Here is a 23,017-nt window from a genome sequence, read left to right on the forward strand (position 1 = left end):
GTGTGAAGTCCATAACCAACTATGAAAAGTAATAGTTGGCCCAAGTATAATGATTCCTTAGCCAATTCATTGTACATATTCTGAGGACTATATAAGCGTTGGAAGTAAACAGATACATTTTATGGAAAATAAAAACCATTTTGAAGAAAAACAATAATATAGGTAATGTACGAAAGACAATGTGATATGTGGGATGCTTCACTATTGTGTATTTCATTGTTTTTTCAATAGAACTATTAATTTAAAACAGCTTTTGTATGCCCAGATTCAAACATCAAATCTACCATGATGCATTAGGAATTTAATTTAGCAAACTGGAAAATAATTGCATAAATCTTCATTTATATCTTTAATAGAATCAGTCTATAAAATTTAAGACAAATAAACTTCTTTCTCAGTATCATTCCTTAGGAAAATGCTAATAGAAAAATAAGATTTTACTTTCCAGTATTTTTGGAAATATTATCTTTTATAAAGCAATAAAATTGCTTCAAAACACACCTATAATATTGTCTTACATGTCAATGACTTTTTAAATATTAGGCACATATGCCTGGCCCATAAGAGCCAAAAAACCCACAAAAAACCAATCCATGTTTGATGACTACTAAGCAAAAATAAGATGAATCTGTAGAGGTGCATAACTTCTAGAGCAGAGCAATTATACCATAAGTACGATATCTCACAGTATTGAGGATGATAAAAATTATGTGGTGATGATAGTGACTGTGGCAACGAATACACAAAATAAAGAGTAAAATCTTACCTAGCATTTGTAGAAAAGTCAAGATACAAATTATGTAAAAACAAACCCTCTTACTTTATTGCTATCCAATTAAATCCAAGAGTTTTTAAGGAGTATCTACATTGTACCTAACAGGCGATTCGTTTTGCAGCAAAGCAAACGCTAATCCAAAGTTAACAGATGGAAAGCGTGCAGTGGTGTGGGAGACTGCGAGCTCCAACACTTCCTAGTCGTCCTGTTTGGGGATGTCATTTCATAGAGTCTGTTTTCTGAGGGAAAAAACATTGTGTGCTACACAATATTCTTGTGACGATCACACAAAATAACGGTGTGTGGCACATAGGAAAGATTTGTCCAAGGCAAACTTTCTTTATTGTTTTACATTCATTTCACAAATCGTTTACTTGAAGATTATCTTTGTTCAACTTAGTAAAAATTAACTCACTTTTTTTCCTATACACACTTTTTTTGTGCACCTATCATGTATTAGTCGCTCTACTAAGCAATGGAAGAAACTCTGGAATAAAAAAGCATCACTGTTGGTAGATTTGTATAATTTCGACTGGTCCTATTATATTGGAATATTTTATCATTTATATTATATCAGAGACAGCAAGTTCTAAATTTAATCAAATTTCAAGTTAAATAAGTCAATCTGGCCCGCATATACAGACATATATAAAACAAATATCCTATAGCTATTAGGGTTTTGTGCTAGGAGTAAAGTTTAAGTAGCAATTACATCAGGACATCTCATTTTGTGAAACACCAACGTATTTCTATTAATTTTCCTCCACCCCTGAGAATAAAATATTTAGATGAGTCTATTTCCAGTAAATTATCAAAATGGATTATGGATTATGTATTTTAGAAGATTAATAACTAAATGCATGTCTTTGTCAGAATGTTTAGAAAGGCAACTTTTCATATACTGCATTTGAACTAAAGCCTTTGTATGGAATGATATATTCTACTCATTTTAAACACATTTACTGATTTGTCTTTTTAAAAATACAAAGAATCTTTTAGCCTTTTACTGAAGTTTACAATAGAAAAGATATTTTTATGATTGTAACATCAGTATGGTCTTTCTCTCTGAGTTAAGGGTAGGAGAGGGGATCACTACTGCCTTCTTTCCTCTGAACAGATCCTCTTTAAAACAAATAAAAAGCTCTATCATCAATGGTGATTATTTTGCAAAAGGTTTTATCACTGGAGGCTTCTTTTTAAATAATCAAAACCATTTCAAAGCAACGTATAATGCAGAGCACCTCTGGGAGAGGTAACACAGATCCCTATTCAAAAATATGTGGCTAGAGACTCAATCGTATAACCTAGATTCTATAAAAATCTCATGGGCATCAAATGTCAAACAGAACGCTGCTAGCTCCAGGAATAGAAAACTAGGCCTTCCACTAAAGCGAAGGGTAGAGTTTCAATGTCACAGAATCTGCGAGGATAAAATGCATCGAACCATAAATGCGCAGTATTGCTAAATATATTGTTTTAACGGATGAGCAAAGAAATGAAAGCATGGAGATTGTCTTGCCCATTTAGTTTTCTGTACACTAGAAGTACAACACTCATGTTGGTCTTGAAGGAAACTGGTTGTAAGATATTTAGAAAGAAAACATAAAAATTATATATTTGGCTGAATGTTTTTTGTGAATCGTGGTTGCTCACCTTCCCAGAGTAGAGAACAGGTTCTAAGATTTAGGAAGAGTGGTGTAGTTGAAGATATGTTAAACAGAAGTTGGATGAGTGTGTTCTAGTTCAGGCTATATAATTTTCTCATCTCTCAAAAAGGTATCTCACCTTCCTTTTGAGGTAATTTTGTGGTTACAAGCACTTGGCATATGGTAAGCACTCAACAAATGTTGCTATTTAAGTGTGGTCCACAGACCAACAGCCTTGGCATCAGCTGGGAGCTAGAAAGAAATGCAAATACTGGGCTCCACCCCAGATGTACTGACCAGAATCTACATTTAAACAAGCTCTCCAGGTGTTGAGTGTGCACATTAAAGTTTAAGAAGCAGTGCATTAAACTATGCTATGATTATTTGATAAATGGCAGCTATAATTCCTGTGTCTATGCGGTGGGCAAAAGTTGGTTTACCGTTGTGAGTATGTGAAACACAGAGTTTATTCTTGTACTATCTATATTTTCATGGAAACCACTGTAAACCGAGTTTTGCCCACCCCTGTATTCTGTTCAAACTATTCAAAAGTGATCTGATAGATGAAATATGCTCTATATGCTTTCTATGCTCTATAAATGTTTAGGATAACTGAGGTGATGATGATGAAGAAAGAGAAAATAATTCATGAATTCAATTAGCCTTCATTGGGTATTATGGGCGTCCTTCTTCTGCCTGGATATATAAGGTAAAAAAGGTGCCACCTTAGAAAGGGAAGTGATAGTAACAACGTACTCCCAGCCATCATGTGACTCTCAGTAAGATGATGCAGAAATGTTTGAGTTTAAAGGTAGGAGGCAATTAGACAAGGCAGAGCAGTTTAGATGCCTTCAGAACTGACCCAGGGGAGGCTAGAGAGCAGAAGAAAAGGCCAACAAGAAAGAATCATGCCAGCTCACTACTGCTGAGTGTGTGTATCCAAATTTCTCCAAATAACTATTCACATTGGACAGAGAATATAACATTCACATAATTGCATACAGTGTAGAGTTTTCATTCATAATCTCATAAATGATGGAAGCGGGATTGTACAGAATAAAATGTAGTTCATTGCTTTTGCCACTAAATTGAAAATGTCTGGGCACAAGCCGCGCCCCTTTTTTCTCTAGCAGCCGGACCTTAGGCTGATTTGATGGATCAGGTCACTGTCATTCAGAACAGCAGTAAGAGGCAAGAGTCTTTTCTAATTTGTTTCATATTTTATGTTTCCTTTTACTTGAAATAGCCATATGAACTTCTGAAATTAACTCAAAGCATAACTTTCTATAAATGGTGCTGAATTAAAATCCTAGCTCGGCCACTGAGAAGCTGTAAAACATTGGGCAAGTTATTTATTTCTCTAGGTCCCATTATTCTCATTTATAAATGATGGTTTGGGGAAGAATTAAAATGGTAGCACATGTACACTGTTTAGCTCTCATTATTGAGTGTATAACTTTTATTATTAAATATTGTACAGCAAAAAAATTTATCCTGGAAAAGTTAGAAAGCTGTCTACTTTCCTAATTTGACCCTGACTCCATCAAGTCCTGATACACCTATGATTTCAGGAGACATTTAATTCCTTCAATCAGATTCCATTCGGTACTTGCTTATGTTTTTTGTTTTTCTTGGCACATGGCAAATGGCTAAATTTGGAAAGAATTTCTGAGTTCAAAAGTAGAAAGTGAATTGAGATGCTAATATAGTATTTTATAAAAACAAGTGTAAAAACCCCCAAAAGTCTAAAATAAATTGTTTTGGGGATAGAATTAAAGTGAATATAAATAACCCAGAGCTGAATGGGTATCCTGAAATTGGTAGCCTACATAATGCTAATGAAAGTAATGTAGCTTTTTCTGCAGAACTACTCTTATAGTCCTCAGTATGGGCAATAACAACAAAAAATGATTCATCAAACACCAGAAGACAGGTGTAGATCCTTTTTCTGCTGCAACAGGTGACATGAACGTATAAAATGGAAATCAGTGTTTAGAAGTCCATACACAGTCGTTTTTATTCTTGTATAGCAACGTCATACCATTACTGCAGGCAGATTAGAGCTTGGGCAGTGTCCCACAGGACAAAGGACTGTGTAAGACTGCACATCGGAGTCATGCATCAAAGAGAAGACAGTGCCACACAGCAAACACAAACACAGCACGTAAAAATAAAAAGCACATCACACACATTTGCATGCTTGCACAGCAGATAGCAAACCCTTTTCTTGCTGAGTAGGTTCTTTCTCAGAGAAATAGATGAAGAATAGTCACTGGCCTCCAAATCCTATAATCATCCAATAACATAATGATATTGACACAATTCCAGAAAGCAAAACACTGTGCATTTTTAAAGATTTTCCACCCATCCTCCCCCCTCCCAATCTCCCAGCTCACTGGAATTCATACAAATAATGCAAAATAAACAAGTCTCTGGGGAAAGAAATTAAACTGACATGACAATTTCTAATTACTGTGCTAAGATAAATTACAAAACCTAAATCCCCCCACATAAGAATACAACTTATTTTAGTTTATTACTTAAAATATATTAGAAAAAATCATGTAGGAGCATTAATTTTAGGACTTAAAACTTATTAAGATTGAAAATACATCATACATTTCTGGTCTTAATTTAAATAATAAAAATGAGCCATATCAAAATATTCAGCATTATTTTTAAAAAGGTAGTTGAAGTAGTTAATCTTCAAAAAATTATTACCTTTACTGTTAGGAAGAATAATAGTTAATACAGTTTAAGAACTTTTACATCTCTGCCAAACTAAAATCAAAAAATGCTTTCACACCTAGAGCCTTCTAAACACGTTTTTTCTTTAGTCTACAACTAAAAATAAAGTTCATTTCTTTTAAAATAATTATTGGGGAATATATTATTTTTAGATTGATAGACTATCTACATTTAAATTCAAGAAAGCGTTCATGTTCATCTTTTTTAACCTAAAGCATAATCCTAAATACTTTCAAGGAATCCAATGAAACCAATTACTCATAAATGAGAGATACGAAAAATAAAATCTCCTGCAGTCACTTACACGTCAGCATGGTGTGAACCACTGGGGTTGTAGGTGAGCATTATGTGTAAAATCTTGTGAAAGTGTGCCACAGAGAACAAGCACACAAAGATTGATGTCATCTGTTCTCATAAAAGTATAAAAGTCTATAATCACTTGAAATGTCCATTTAACCTCCAATAATGCAAAACAGCCCTTATAATACACTGATCCACAAATGTTTATGTCCATAAATAGTTTTCTATGCAAATAGGTTCAAATTATATCTTAACACAAAATTCATTGTCATGTTTCAGATTATAAGCCATATCTGTTTACTGTCTAGACTTTGTTAATAGATCATTGAAGAAGAAAATGATATCATTTACAACCCAACTACTGTTTATCTTTCTTTCAAATTCTAAATATATTTCCTTGTTATTTACTAGATATGAATGGGTGACATCATGTTGCAAAGTATATTGTAAGCTGCCCATGTCCTTAAGGTCTCAAGGATTTATCTTTGGTTGGTATCTCTGGATAATTTGCAATTTGTTTACACTATCACCCAATGTCATAGACTCAGTTCATTTCCATAATTTTTACTATTATAAAAATGTTTCAGTGGACATTCTGATGCCTATCTCTATGTATTTCCTTTGGATAAACTTATAAAGTAGAAAAACTTGGTAAGAGGATATGAGCACTTCTGAAGTCCCTGATACACAATGTCAAATTGACCTTCAAAAGATATACCGATTTCCATTTTCTTCAATAATACATAGAATATCCTATTTTCCTAGGTAATCAACACTAAACTGTGCTAATTTTCATAGTCCTAATTACACTTACATATTACTAATATGTCTAACACTTTTTTATCTTTATTGGATTTTTATAAGTATTTTCTGAATAGGCTGTTTACGACTGTTGTCCACTTTTCTCTGTTGGCTCATTTGGGAAATACTTCTGTGCAGTCATGGACTTACAATCTAAGAACTGACATTTCACAGAGGAAAAATGATCAAGAAGGCCATAGAAAATAAATTGCAGGTTACACTCGGTACGTGCTTGTGTCACGTGGCATAGAAAGTTATCTGCCAAGAATCAAATAAACAAGAAGCATGAGAGAGGCGTACAGCATAGGTTGCTGTCCATCCTCCCCAGCTCACCCCTGGCATGCCTTCCCCACCCACTGAGATTTCTTGTCATTAGCTGTTGTGCAAATAGACCAGATCGAGTGAGTTGTGAATCCAGATCCTCTCACAAATAATCATACAAAAAGCACTGCAACGGAGGGTAGCGTATCAGTTGCCGCAAAGATAAGACTGCTTTATGCAGGCAGAGACCTTTGAACAGCTAGAGACAGAAGGCTCTTGATGCACGCTCAGCACAGTGATCTACTTTATCATCCCCTCAAACAGATTTTCCCCTGCATCAGGGCATCTTTTCATTTTATTTGCTATTCAAAACACTAGGACACAAAGGACGCCCTTCATCTTGTGTGCTACTGAAATGAAATCTTGAGGTAGAAAAAAGGGGAAAAAAAACCCTTGCCCTAAATTCCCTTTCAAAAGTGAGGTGTGAGAAGACATCAAGCAGAGTACACAGTGGTATTGTTACAAGAAAGTCAATTCTGCAAGCACAGAATCCAAGGCCATCAGCAGCGGCTCAATCACTTCCTCACTTCTAATGAATAATGAGAAAAATCCAAGGAGAAAGGGTTCCAGTGGGGAAATGGAATTTCTCATTGTCCTTCCCCTCGCTTTTCATTAACATCTATGGGCACAGCTGTTTCCTTTTTCTGAATAATCCCAAAGTCAATGCTGTAATATTGGCTCCCTTCCTCCAGCTCCCAGGGCCTATTATACACCACCTCATGTCCTCTTCTGAGAAGCAGAGATTTCAAATTTATCTTTCCATTAAGCAGCAAGTGAGAGTGTATATTAGCCTTAATTTGGTACTCAGAAGATTAAAAATAATATTTAAATTTTGATAGCCTTGAGAACTTGGTCTTGTTATACTTTCATGGATATGTAAATGCATAACATAGAAGATAATCAAAATAAAAGATATTGTAACAAAATACTCAATAGTTATTATATTTAAATTCTCCTGGATTTTCTTTTTTAAATGTCGGGGGATTTTGTCAAACAGGGTGAAGAACTAGGCCATCTCCAAATTCTTCTTGATATAATTTTAGATGCTGCAGAATATGTATCTATATACCGCAACCATTATTACATACATTGCTTTATTGTTACAAGATAAAACGTCTTACTTATTATCTCAATGGGACTTTAAAACACCATCAAGGCAAATAATATGCATTTAATTCTCACTAAGACCTTGGGCTCTGGTGACATTTATTCTAGAAAAAATTTCTTACTAGATTGACTGTTCTTTGATTCCAACTGTAAGTTTTATTGATCCAAGTAACGAAAGAGCTCATGGACAGTGAAAGAGTTGAGACAAGATCACATTTATATTCACGGTTAGTAATCCACCTGGCCTATCTACAGTCACTGAAAAGTGCTTCTTTAAAGAAAATCTGTACAATGAACAAATTAATAAACAAGAAAGCAGTTTTCTCATCTGGCAGATTTTCGGTAATAGAGGGACACTCCAGAATTTTAAGTCCTGATGTTATTTTTCCATACGTGAAGACCGTGCTCCTGAGATTTGATTATATAGCTATATATAAAAGGGTACATACTAGGTCTTTCAAGTATATTTTTTCACACTCCCTTCTTATAATCCTCCATTCACAGTGTTTCCTATTAACCTAAAAGTTAAAATCTATCCGTTAAATTAATACTGGACTTAAAAAGAGGTATATACACACATCTCCCACCAAAGTTGTTTTACTTTAATGCACGGAAATGGTAGGATAGTCAAAGCCCATTCATATAATTAACATTCAATGAGCACACTATTTAATAGTATGCTATTATGCAATTATTCTGGTTTATTTTTTCTTTCAGGTATAAAAAGTTTTCCTAGTCTAAACTCATATATTTTTCTTCTCTGCTGAGATAATTCTCAGAAACGTGATGACTATCAAGATTTTAGCTGTTACCATCAATTTCCTAGCTTTAACAAGGGAATATTGCTTTGTGAGCCCAGAGGCATAGGGAAGCTGACTATTTGGAAGGCAATTTGTATACAGCCATACCTCAGTACTTGTCGATTTCAGAACTTGTCAAAACCTGTACTTGTCACATTTTGATGAGAAAAAAATGTTTCATCTGAACAGCCTGACAGCGGCCAGAGGGGAGGGAGGGGAGGGATGATGGTGGAAAGAAGGGGAAGGGAGTAGTCCAAGGACATGTATAAATGGTCCATGGGTGTGGACTACAGTGTGGGGACTGACTGTGGTACTGGGGCAAGTGGTGGGCTGCATGGAGGATGCATCTCGAAGAAGGTAAACTGGGACAACTGTAATAGAATAACTATAAAAAATGTAAAAATATGTCATCACTCATCACTTGCTTGCCAGTCAGTGCCCCTTTCTCAGGACGAAACAGTGGTTGACATGTCAGTCTCCTGGTAGTTCGGTCAGTACTGGCCAGTTTCCGCACTTGTTGTGAGTTCCAGAATGAATTAACGAGAAGTACCAAGGCACCACTGTACTTGTTCCCTCTGAAGGATGCTCAGCTTACTTTGATGTTAGTATTTGGTATCATGTGATTTTGTGACTTGACTTTTTAAAGCGAGAAACAAAAGCTTTCCCCCTCCCCTGACATGTCCCCTTTCTTCATTGAGTTCTATTTCATGAATAATGTCAAAACACCGAACACTGTATGTTTTGTCCCAAAGAAACACAAAAGCTCATTCTATGATCTGGAAGTGGATTTGGAAAAATTCAATCACAAAACAAAACAAGACAAAAAACCAAAATTATCTGAGTAGGCCTGGGCACTAAGGTTAGTCTGTCTTTTATTTCATCATCTTTAATTACTCCAATCTCATGTTTGCTTGACTGATTTTTAACTCACTAAAAAAATAATTAATTACTGAATTAATTAACAAACTTAAGTTTCAACAGAGAGAAGATATGGGAAATGATACTTTCATACCTTTGTACGAGTGGAAAGACAATAGGGTTCTCTTGGCTGGATCATGCAGAGCTAACACCTTTCTAATTCAGGTTAGAGCCTCGTGGTAAAATTGAACCCTATGTTTTCCAAATATCTCCCAGTTTTGTATTTACGTGATCTTATATTAGAACTGATTGTGCTATTTTGTACTTATTCTTTACCCAAAAGATAACCAGTGGTAATAGAACATGGATTTTTCTATCTTCAAAAACTCATTTACAACAAACTACAAACTTTTAAAAATTAGTCTGTGAAATATGCAAAAAGTTAGCTTTGATAGTTGTACTGACAAAGACAATAATTTTCATATTTTATCAGTTAAAATTCTGAATAAGATACATACCCAAACCTTCTGATTCAAAGAGACACGTTTCATCAACCCCTAAATCTCGGCACCAGGATAAGAAATTTGCTGTATTGTCTCGGGCAAAAAAGGAGCCGGAGGGTGCACTGGCTTTGCATGGAATCTTCTTCAATGGCAGATTCTGGAAAAAAAGGAAAAGAAATCTCACTCTGGAGGAATTCTGGCAAAGCCATCACAGTGACACATTAAATACACATTTATGTTTTCAACAGAATGCTTTGGGATGACCTCCTGTGAATAGATAGGTTAGTGAAGAACTCTAGAAAAGGAAGTGAAACGTAAATAAAACTTAGCTGGCATTAAGAGATGATAAAAATCTGTGCCTGTGAACAGACATTTTAGTGTCTAGCGGTAAAGAAACATAAATCCCTTCCCTGGCTCAGATGGCCTCTTTTCTTTCTCTTCCATCTAAGTAGCCTATCATTTTGAACACAGCATTTATAAATGTATTTCTCTTTTATGAAAGAAAAAATAAATATGATATATGAATATATAACACACACACCTGCATTCTTATGTGCATACATTTACACGCTATAAAAATTACACAGTAACTATAAAGTCAAAAAGAAAGCAGCAGAATTGTGTAACATCACAAGTCTCCATCACCAATACTGAAAAAAAATATGAAAAATCTTTTAACAATAACATTCTACCATCTTTGTTCTAGACTATTTTCTTTTAAACCATAGGGTATTGCTATTTTACATAATGTAAAAATCATTCTGGTTAGATTTCTGCCATCTGACCTTGAAACACATTGTTTAAATTCTGTACCATTTCTCTTCTGGGATAAGAAAATGCTTAAGATAGGGAGGGTGTGAACCTCTGCAGACTTTTCTATGAACAGTTTCTCTTAATTTTTGCCAGTAAATCTTTGACACCATACCAAGTGTTATAAAGAGTTGTATGGGGTTTTTAAAATAGAGACTATAATCAGTTTCCATGGCATTCCATGAAATCATACAGTGCAATTCTACATGAAAGACTGAGCCACCGATTTGGGTGACCTGGGCTCCACAGAGCTTTGTATCAAAGAGAAAAAAGATCAAGAGAGTACTTTGTGATTTACATTCATAGATAGGCTGTTTACTCTTTTCACTGCGAACCAGCCAATATAACCAAATGTTGTCGATTGTTGAGTCCATATATAAGGATGGTTATAAAAATGAAATAGTGGCCCATTAGTGGACTGATGAAGTTCTGCTAATATCAAACTACTACTAGCCTTCTCTATGAGCCCAGATTTTATGGCGAGACAACTAGAACACTCACTTACTAATCAGTTAGAGGTTGTGTTGATCCATCTCCCATCTCTTCGCTGACCAAACTTGATTTAGGGTAGACATAAGCGAGATTGTTGCACGAATATCTACAGCAATATATTTTAGGTGCTATAGGTATGTATATACATAAAAAGGGGGTTACCTATATAGAAATACCCCTTTAACCACTTTGATTAAGTAATGGTCTTCAGAGAAATACTTTACTATATGAATTGTAAAAACAATCAGAAATAGCATAGTACAATATCTCCTTTATAAAATATTCACTAACACCAATTAGTATTTATTAAAATTAAAATACATATATCCTTAAAGGTAGTAATTTCCCTTTAATAATATATACTACAGATATAATAGTATTACTGCTGAGAAATACATATTTGTTGCTACAGTGACTGAACAAGACAAATACAACAAAATTCTATGCAATCCTTTTTCAAAAGTAAGATAAATATATATGTATTGAACCATAAAAATGTTCATTATATACTCTTAAGCAGAAACAGTAATTTGCCAACAGATAGATACAGATATGTATATGTATCTATATACACACATATACATCTCAATTTTATTTTGTGATGTGTGTATACACATACATACTTATATGTACATGTGTGTATATATACACGCAATATAGATGGACATACATGAAATTAAATTGCATACAAATGTGTTGTATTATGAATGTTCTGTTTATTTACATAATGTTAATTAGAAAAGCTCAGGCAGAACATGCATCAAAACAATAGTAATTATATTTGAGGAAGGTGACTGATGCACAGAGGATCGTTTACTTCTTACTTTACATAATTCAAAATAAATTGTAGGGTTTTGAGTGCCTTTTCAATATTTTCCGTTTAAATAGACAAAATAAATAATGTCAGTCAAAGCATTAAAAAGTATATTTTTTGAGACAAACTCTCCAATAAGTGACTATAAAGTTTTTTTATGATGTGACTAAGGCAAAGATCATCTTTAAGAACATAAATAGATCCAAACACTGAGCCATTTTAAAATCTACCACTTCCGTCCCTGGGTGGGGATAAAAATAGCTTGTGAAGCCACTTCAGAGGGATAAATGAGTCCGCACAGAAGAACTATAACCTAGGAACTGTAAAATAGTTGACACAGCTAAGGGCACGCTGAAGGACATGAGAAGCATGATTTGCGTGTCAAAGGAATACAATATCCATACTGCACGAAAGGAGCTACAGATTGATCCAACACTGACTCCACCAAGAGACACATTTTGAGAAAATACCCACAAGCAACAAGCCCACCCCCACATTGTTCAGCCAACTCTCTAAGAATTTACAAGGAAAAGCACTGCGTATATTTTTCCTACATACTCTGGAAAATGTATGTAGCATTTTTCCTACATACAGGCCTGTGGTCCTTACGAAGTTATGTACATATCATATACCAGAATGGAAGTATTTATTTAAAATTCATTCATGTTGAAAGACATGGAAGTTATTTTGGGACAAATAAAATGAAAGCTGGCTATTGATACTTCATAATTTGGAAATTCTCAGTGCAGAGAAATACATCAGTAACACTAATCTAACAACTTAGCATTTAAGTGATTTATGGAGTATTTGTTTCTGTCCTGGAGCAGTTGGATTTAGTGCTTCCATTCAGCTGAAGAGCAGAAACTGTAAACAGTGTGAAAGGAAGCTTCTAATCGTCATCCGGATGAAAGTTTTTATTTGGTAAAGTTTTCTAAAAGTCAGTTGCATTAGTTCCAGGGACTAATAAACCCTCACACACAGCGCCTACTGTAAAGGCCGTCACTGACAAGTGGGAGGAGGACCTCTGCTCCCCGGCTGAGAGCAGCAGCACAGCTCATAGGGTTCAGAACTCTCCCGGACTGCACACCAACCAAAAGGCAAACGGTTGAGGGCGTCCCCAGATTAACGTGCCATTTACAGCTAAGAGTCTCAGGGCAGAAGTCTGATTTCACTTGAACTGAATTCAATAATCCCAGCACTCAGTACCTTCGGAAATTAAAGATATTTTGACACATTTGATACACAAATATTTATGAAGTTCTGAAAACCTTAGCAATTATACCTCTTCCAGTTCTACGATTTTTTTAAATTACCATATTTTTCAGACTGTAAGATGCACTGTTCCCACAAATTTGGGAGGAAGATGGGGGTGTGTCTTATAGTCTGAATGTAGCTTACCTGGCTCTCTGGGGGGAGGAATATTATGTTATTTATGTTATTAAATATTTCACCACATTTTTTGCTTCAAAATTTTTTTCCTATTTTCCTCCTCTAAAACTTAGGTGTGTCTTATGGTCCGAAATATACGGTAATTTCCCTAGGTTCTCATGAAAATCCTGAAAGGAGCCAGTTCTGAATCTTAATATTAATAAATATAATAAAAACAAACTGAAATATTGAATAAAATCAACTTTCACCTTGCCAAAGGAATCTTGAAGAAGAGATTTAGAATAGAGACCTGCCTGCCCTAGTAATCCTGGAAGTATGTACTTGAAAAGCTACAAACTGATCACAGATATGGAAAGGAACACTTCAGGTCTAAGGAACTGGGGATTCAGTGGAGAAGCTCCACACATAGCTCATCTGATATACCTTCCATAGTAGTTTTCCTTTGCCGCTCAATTCTCCAAAGAACACCTACAGTATTTAATTACATACCATCTTTAAATGTTTACTGTATTAGTTTTTACAGACAAGGCTGTTCTATACTATGTCCTCCAAATCTGACTGATGAATGCGTGAATGAATGATTAGATTGAACCCTTCAAACCAGATCATAATCAACATGATGGCAGGAACAAAGACTGTATTAGAGTTTTTAACATTCTCAAGGGGTATGTTTCTAGGGCCTTCAAAATTCACTAAATTCATAGTATAATTATACATAAAATGCTTCCTATAAATCAAGAAGTACATAACTGGGAAGTGTCAGTAACACCTTCCAACTATTTTTGAAAGATTCTGAATACAGAATGATGAGCAGGGAACAATTGCCAAGCTGAACTGAACTGGATGGAAATTGAGGCTCACTTACACACTAGCGAGGGTCATGCTACTGTCCTCCAGCCTCCCTGCTATGGAATTCAATGTTTATGATAGCAAACGAGAAATAACTGCTAATAAACCATTGGGATCATGTGCAAGCCCTCAATAGGATGCATATTAACTTTTCTAATACCAAGAGTCTTAAGTTTATCCTTTTATCTCTCAACAGGAATAACCCAGGAGATGTACTCATGACCACTGAAATACTTACAAATTGGATGAATAACATTCAAGAGAATAGTTTGAATTCCAAAAATGTTTTCTCCATTCCCTCAGGCAACAACCAAGTTAGGTTGCAGTTAAAAAGAATTCTAACAGCTTTTAATTCAATCCATTACCATTTAGGCACCTGCTAGGGCTTTGGAGTGCAATTACCTGAGTTCAAACTCAGCTATATCACCTTCTTGCAATGATACTTTTGGGTTAATTACTTAATGTTGTTGCTGTGTCTCAGTCTCCTCTTTTATTCAATGAGCATAGAAAATAATGCGTTCCATTGGCCATGTATATATGAGTGTGATTAAATAATATAAATGAAGTGTAGAACTGTTCAGTAAAGGTTCTTTATTATTGTTGTCATCAATTCAAGTAAAAATATGCTAAATTGCCTATAATTTCCTTTTCTCATATTTTCTTGCAGACATTTCATTTTTTCTTATGGGTACAAGAACTCATAAAAAGATTGGCAAACAACCTCTAACTTCATGCCAAACTTCAATCTCACCTTTAGAACAGTTTTCCAACAGAACATTCTTTAATAATGGAAATGTTCTATGTCTATACTACCCATTATACTGGCATATGGCTATTGAGCACTTCAACTGTGGCGAGTGTGACTGGAGACTAATTTTTCAACTTTATTTCATTTTACTCAATTTATAGACACATGTGACTTGTGACTATCATATTAGATAGTACATTCATAATAAGGAAAGTAAAGCCACTTTTGAAGGTTAAGAGAGTCCAATATTTGACTACTGCACTAGATTTCCTCTAATATCATCCCCAGGTCTTTAACTCCCCTCAAATTGCAATAGTTTCCCGTTATGTAATAGTAACTGAAGATACGAACTATGTTGGTCATTTACAAAGAGTTTGCATATATACTGCAGAGTTCAACATGTGTGTCTTAGTTATGGTGTCACGGCTATGATGGCTTCAAAAGGGTGGGAGTGACTAATTCTATTTGTAATGCTTATAATAATCTACTCCTAGAGAACAGGATCTTATTTATCATTATGCAGCCACAGTGCCAAATGTAGTGCTTTACACACAGGCATTCCTGACATCGTCTTCTGAATCACATGGAGGGTGGGGGGAAAGGAATCAACACTGCGGAGGCCCACCATACTCTAGGCACACACCACTTCGCTTCATACAGATTATCCTCTTTAATTCTCACAAAAAATGGTGTCATGAATCACATACCACGCATTAGGTAGTTACAGGATCTCCATTTTCCAATGGTATCCACAAATTTTCCACGAAAGTAATGAACGCATGCAGTGAAGGTCAAATCATTTAGTCTCTTATACCCAGACAATTCTTATTGTTCTAGAGAACTCACCGATGTCTGAAATTTAATATATATCAGCATTTGTTTTGTTCCTTTTTTTTGTCCAGGTAATGCTAAAATGAAGAATTATATATTCTCTCCCATCTGTCTCCAACTAGAAGACAATGGTATATTTGCTTCTTTCTCTACATGCAGTGAACTGAAAATTTAATACTAGTGGTTTAAAACATTCTGTTCTTTGCAAAAAAATCTACTCCCCTTGATTTTTTAGTTATTTCAGATATAAAACAGAAGAGATATAAAAAAAGAAGATGTGGAAAATGCCAAGAACTAATATATTTCCTTTTCCAGAGAGCACACAGAATGTACTGTTCAAATGCGCAGTCAATACAGTCACATTTTCCATGAGACAATCAATGTTTCCATCCCCTAACTACTTTTAGTTTTATTGAACAAAATTCAATAAAATTATTTCATTGAACATTCATAGCATCAAGATATCTAAATGTAACTGCTTAGTGATTTTAGAAAGGATGAAAACATATTCTTTATGATCGAACTTCTTAAAATTAAAAGTAGGGGGAAAATTCTTTCAGGTACCGTCAACTTCTGCTGGGAACTCTGCAGTTAGGACCTCATGCCTCAGACAAACGGAGCTACAATTTAGTACAGAAGCAGTTTGTCTCACTAGGATTGAATTCCATTTGGACCTTTCCACTCCTTCCATTCTCCAATATATTGCCCTCCAATTGAGGGGAAACAGAATTTGCCAATCCAAATTATGACTTCGGGGATATTGGCTATTTTAAGCTGGTTATTGTTAAGAAACACAAGACTCAGGAAAGATCTTTGACATCCCCCCCTACTGCCTAAAAGAATTCAGATAGAGGACCTGCTCCAAGAAGGGAGCTATCAGCTATCATCACAGACAATGATGGTTTAAAATGAACTAGGTGTGACAGACAGGGAGGCACCCAGCAAGGCCCATTGGATCAAAGTCCTTTCTGTTTCCATTGTTAAAGATGGCTCAGCAAACATTTACCAAACACTGGCTTTTCCATCTCCCTGTGAGCTACCCACACATACCATTTTCTCCCTAGCTCAAAGTGCTACCTAAGCCCAACTGCCTGATGTGTCTTTGGATTCCATATACTTATAAATCCCTGTATGTAAACAGAAAATGAGTTTGGTTCTTGTCTCCTGATAATCTGCCTCATGTCAATTGAATTATTAGACCAGCCAGATGAACTTATAAAAGTGGATGAAAAATTCTATCTCTTTTTCCACAATATATTTCACTTTATAAAGGACAGGTCTTATAGCAAAATTTGGTGCAAGCTTTATGCTATAATTCTGTAAGAATATTCACATAAATAAAGAAAAATGAAAAAAAGGTTTCTCATAGCAGAATTCTGGTATACCCTGTAAAATGAAGGACAATCACTTAAATAACAAATATAGAAAATAGTTTAAGTGTTTTGAATTACCTGATATTATCTCTGGCATAACATAAAATGATGTTGGAAATGATGGTCAAACCTACTACTCAAATTTCAGGCTTAAAAGATGAAGTGGACAATAAAAAGTTAAGATATAAATGAATTGAAAACTTATGTCCACATAAAACCCTACATATATATATTTATAGCAGCTTTATTCATAATTGTCTAAAATTGAATGCAACTAAGATGTCCTTCTATAGATGAACGGATAAATAAACTGTGGTATATCCAGACAATGGAATATTATTCAGCACTAAAAAGAAATGAGCTAATAAGTCAGAGAGACATGGTGGAACCTTAAATATATGTTACTAAGTGAAAGAAGCCCATCTTAAAGGCTCAATATTGTATGATTCCAACTATATGACATTCTGGAAAAGGTAAAACTGTGAAGTCAGTAAAATTAGGGGTTTGGGAGTAGGGGGGATAAATACATTCATGAGATTCATTTATCATGAGATTTTTAGGGCAGTGAAACTGTTCTGAGTGGTACTACAATGGTAAATACATGTCATCACTCATTTGTCAAAACCCAGAGGATATACAACAAGAGCGAATCCCCACGTAACTTTGGAATTGGGTGACAAGGATGTGTCAGTGTAGGCTCACTCGTCGTAACACACGTACCATTCGGGTACTTTCTGCTCAATTTTCCTATGACTCTAAAACTGCTCTAAAAACTAAAGTCTGTGAAAAATTAATTATGTCACTGATAGCTGTTTAAGAAGCATCAAAGGCTTCGCCAAGGAGAAAATGTGGGAAGTTCGACAACAAATGCATTCTTTCCATTTTTAAATGCAATCTGCCTGACTGTACGTACACTCATTGCACATGGGAATCATTACCTAAATGGTCTGCTACTATGAAAAGCTTCTGTTCTCCCTTCTAATTGTTTACATACGACTTGACAGAGATTGGCTTCTTAAAACGCCAGAAGTCTAGCTCCGCACTTTAAATTCACTTAAATGTTGGGACTGCCTAAAAATTTTAGTAGAAATTTAACGATTCAACCTAAGCCATCGTTATTAAAGCACAGCTCTATACCACCTTGAACACCAGGTACCTGAGACTGAAATACAAGGAAAATAAAGCCAAGGTATATTTCTGAAGACCTTCAGTGTCTTGGAGGACAAACTTAAAACTCCTGATATCATATGGTAGGAATTACAATAGAAGTTTAAGTATTTAAATAGAAACTTAAATGTAGTTCTCTGGGAGATTTAAGAGTACGTGCTTAACTTTGGGGAGAGGTTGACTGGGCACCATTATAGAAAAGCCTTACAAAGGAAAAGCAATTTACAAAATAAAATGATCTCAAGTGCTCACCAGGCTGAAAAGAAAGGGGAAAGGAGGGAGGGAGGAAGAGAGGAAGGGAGAGAGGGAGAGAGGGAGGGAGGGAGAGAGAGTGTGTGTATGGGAGAAAAGCAGTGTAGCACATAAACACTGGCAGAGGCTTGAACAAGCCTGCCTGTTATGGATGAGTACAGAACACGTATAGAAGAGAAAAATGAGTCCAGAAAAGTCAGCTGGGCCAGGATCCCGAAAGGTACTTTATGCCTAACAAGAATTACTAACATCGTAATCTCAAAGGCCCAGCAGAGGCCAGACACATTAAATACCACAGTGAAGTGGCTGGCTCCAGGGGACTCTATGGAACGGGGGAGACAGGGGAAACTGAGGAGTTCTTTCCGTGTCCAGGAGGGGCAGCCATATGCATTTCCTTCCAACTTAGAGTTGCCATAAAGGGATGCGGTCCTAACGTTGTGTGATCTCCAAACTTTCCGAAGAATTTGGAAGTCCAGATATTTTAATGTGAACATTCCCTGATTTTGAGCAACTGGATCTACAGGCAGATGTATGTCATGTAACAACTTACAATCTCGGTGTTCCTAACGGGGCGGGGGTAGCAAAAAAATTCTAACATTTTAAACTATGAAGTTACCAAATTATGTGTGTGCTTTGGAAAAATAACTGTGTCATTTGTTGTCAAAGATGGATTAAGGGAATAAATAAAAAATAGATAATTCTACAGAAGCGAAAAACCCAACAGTGAATTCTTTTTCTTTGTCCATTTTCACCTTAGAACACCTCGAAATCACAGCTAGAGTAGCGCGACTGGAAGGGTGAGGTCTGAATGGGAGGAAGGGAAACCTCTCTGAATATGAAAGATTCTCAGAAAAAGGACTGCTGGATACTAGGTCTGACAGTCCCTCAGATTCTTAACAAAATTGAAACTAATAGCTAATTATTAATTAATTATAGGAAATAAAGCAAATGTATGATAGAGATGTTTTTGAGAATGCACATCAGTTTTTTGTGTGTCCCTTCTATAGCCATGGAACTGCCTTAAGGAAACAGGCAGGGAAACTCTTTTAAAATGTATCTTAAGCCCTGACCAGTGTAGTTCTGTTGTTTGGGGATGGCCCCGCAAACCAAAAGCTCACCGGTTCAATTCCCATCCAGGGCAGATGCCTGGGTTGCAGTTCTGTCCCTGGTTGGGGCACATAGGAGAGGCAACTGTCCTATATTTCTCTCGCATCGATGTTTCTCTCCCTCTCTTTCTCCCTCCCTTCCCCTTTCTCTAAAAATAAATATCTTGAATTTTTCCTTTCCAACAAACATTTTGTATATTTAAAGATGTAATAATTTATCATTATTAACAGCACATTTTGAGTTCCCAGAGTCGCTGATTCTAATATTTTAGTCTAATCTATTTTTATGGTTACCCGTCTGTAATGATTGTATGCAACAAAGAAAAGCATTTTCAGAAGTCGAAAGGTTGCTTTATAGGTGGATTCCAGGAAAGCCAACTTATTTTAGTGGCTTACAGATTTCTATACATTTTTTGAGCCACGACTGCCCCCTCCCCGCTTTTTGGTAACTTCACTGTGCTGCAGATTTGGGCACTCTGACATCCTAAGTGCCCATCAGCTGACTGACCATGGGTCCCGTCTTCCACTTTTTTTCATCGTGCTGTGCATTTGTGTCAGTTCTCCACACTCTAATCATAACAGACTTTTCAAAAGGCAAATATAGTTTCCCCGTGCTTTGAAGACAAAGACAAAAACTCCTTTATTATGGCTTCCATGGTGTGAACTAGCTTGGCTCCTACCTGACGACCTAGCTCCATGGCTGTGTCCTAGAGCCACACACTAGCTCCTGAAGCCATGGCAGAACCTGATCTAGAGGGAAGAGTCCATCCTTCGTACTATCTAGAACAAAGCAGACTCTCAAGAGATTTTCTGAATTTATTCAGAATTTAATTGGTCCATTCCCACTTTAAGATTCCTCTTTTTTTTGTTTACTTCAAAGGTTTAATTATTTTTAACAATTTGATGGAAGTAAGTTTTTTTTTTTAATTTTGGCTTCAAGATACACAAATTGCTACATTGTTTATTTCTTACACAGAGCAGGGATGCCAGCAAGGCATCCATTAGACAAACAGCCTAAGCTGGTGTGAAATCACACATGACTGGAAGTAGCATAAACACAACACACACACTAGACAGCTTCATGCATGATATGTAACGCACGTTCAATCTGCTAAGTAAAACAATAGAAGGCATTCATGTAGTCAGCCTCTGAAGGCTTAAGATACAATTGAAGAGTTCTGCGGACTGTAAACCGAATTACCTCATCTAAAAAACATTATGCCACTACTCTGCAATGTACCAGTGCCATATACCCTGGACCACACACACATAAATATGTCGAGTACTTACATTTTAAATCATCTAGCAATTCTCGGACATTTTTAAGGTCAAAAGGAACTCTTTCCCTCTAATTCTCAGTCCCTGAAAACAAGGCTCTTGTTATGAGATCTGTAAATGTTCCCCTTTAAGAAATGGCATGTATATTCACTATTGATTTATTCAAGTGACCTCAATTTCTCCAAAGCATTTAGTAACAGCTCGTTTTAAAATAATTAATTTTCTATTTTCCATATGGTGAGAGTGACTTTCCGTGACACAGTATTCTATATCCACAGGGCTCTGGAACAGCAGTGCCCACAATCCGTGCTATCAAATATCAGGAAACCGTTCCCCAGTTACGCTCCTTTTACAGTCTTGTCCTGCCCGTGTGCCTGTGTGTGGTTAAATGCAGGATGTGAGCCCATATGTGGAAGAGATGATGTCGTCACGGAAAAATTTGATCAGGTTTACTTTTATGCTTTGGGGCAACATTCTGCTGGCTCTGTGAAATTATGTATATGAAAAAATGTATGTGTGTGTATGTCTGTACCTCCTTCTTCTAATCCAGAATTTGTTTTAATTTGTTTTCATGCTTCCTGAGAGTTCAGTTCAACAGGTTTTATTTTTAACCTTATGTTGCATGTGCCTTGAATGGAACTGTTACTTATTGTACCAAACACTAACTCCTAGTTTGAGCTTTTAAAAGCAAAGAACTTCTGGACAGTTTTGAAGGAGGGTCTTTTAAAATCAGCAGATTCACACAAACTTGTAGCCTCTGAAGCCTGGCAGATTTCTAAATGTTGCCACCTAGTCTGCCTCTCCCCCCCTCTCTGGAATGTGCAGATTCCTAGCAGAGGATAGGATAGAGCTAGAAATACCTTCTTACATCGCAGCTAAAAGAGTTCATTAGAAGTAAACTCCAGTATGACATTAGAATTTGGGAAAATAACAACTTGGTATAGCTTATTTAAAAGGGTTGGCGTAAGCAAAAAAAAAAAAAAAGAAAGACCCATGGACACAGACCATGGACAATGATATGGTAGTTTCCAGAAGGAAGTTAAAATACACTTAAAATTATTGCAATGGGTCCATATATAAAGAATATAAACTGCCCTGGCTGGTGTAGCTCAGTGGATTGATTGTGGGCCTGTGAACCAAAGGGTCACTGGTTTGATTCCCAGTCAGGGCACATGCTTGGGTTGTAGGCCAGGTCCCCAGTGGGGGCCACGTGAGAGGCAACTACACACTGATGTTTCTCTCCCTCTCTTTCTCCTTCCCTTCCCCTCTCTCTAAAAATAAATAAAATCTTTTAAAAAAAGAATATAAACGAACTGGGAACTACTGTGTACATTACATTTTATAAAGCACCTATTATTTTTAAGGCACCTATTATTTATGATATAACTTTTGATTAAGTAAGTAGATGAGACATACTACAAATAAAATTATAATAAAACTACATGTATAAAAACATTTCAGTGTATACTTCATGTTTTAAGTTCTATTCCAAAGTCAGTCACACAATAAAGTACTGCCTTTCTCTTCTTTAATCTGTGACTGCTGGAAATTAATGTTTTTAAATCACTTTGTAAGCCTGACTTCAAAATCCATGTATTAACGTAGTCCTCCTATTTCTCCATGATAGAGAGTAAATTTCTTGAGTAGACTCTCTGAGTTTTGGTCACACCCTTTCTCACGACCAGCACACGTGCACCTCGACGCCACGGTCATCATCCCTTCTTATTCCTAACGCAGGCTCATCAGTCACCCACCGAATTTTTAAATAACATATATAAGTAGGGCCCAATCATCATAACATATCTGCAGCTCATAATGCTCTATATCATTTAAAGTTAATAAAATGATGAACTTACTGTACTCCAGGATCACTTTCATCTCCTTTCTGAGTTATCCATCAGTTAATCAAATAACACATTTTTGGAAAGACAATAGTAGTACTTGTTGCTCATTGTTCCTTAAGCACTGAAGTTCTCTGATTCCCTCCTGTACTTTTAGGGTGTATTTTTACCTTGGTTGTTAAATAGTGTTTTGGTAGATGGCTAATTA

The 23,017-nt window shown here is 35.9% G+C and overlaps 1 protein-coding gene across 5 annotated transcripts in view; it reads right to left on the bottom strand.

Annotated features, from left to right (window-relative positions):
• Window positions 1-23,017, bottom strand: part of GAS2 (growth arrest specific 2) — a 115,609-nt gene that overhangs the window by 64,917 nt on the left and 27,675 nt on the right. For all 5 annotated transcript variants that reach the window (XM_053924380.1, XM_053924381.1, XM_053924379.1 and 2 more), the window contains exon 4: window positions 9,875-10,016. In XM_053924380.1, the coding sequence (XP_053780355.1) occupies window positions 9,875-10,016 (142 nt within the window). The remainder of the gene's footprint in view (window positions 1-9,874; window positions 10,017-23,017) is intronic.

The sequence above is a fragment of the Desmodus rotundus genome, chromosome 5 (assembly GCF_022682495.2).
Source record: "Desmodus rotundus isolate HL8 chromosome 5, HLdesRot8A.1, whole genome shotgun sequence".
NCBI classification, from domain to species: Eukaryota; Metazoa; Chordata; class Mammalia; order Chiroptera; family Phyllostomidae; genus Desmodus; species Desmodus rotundus.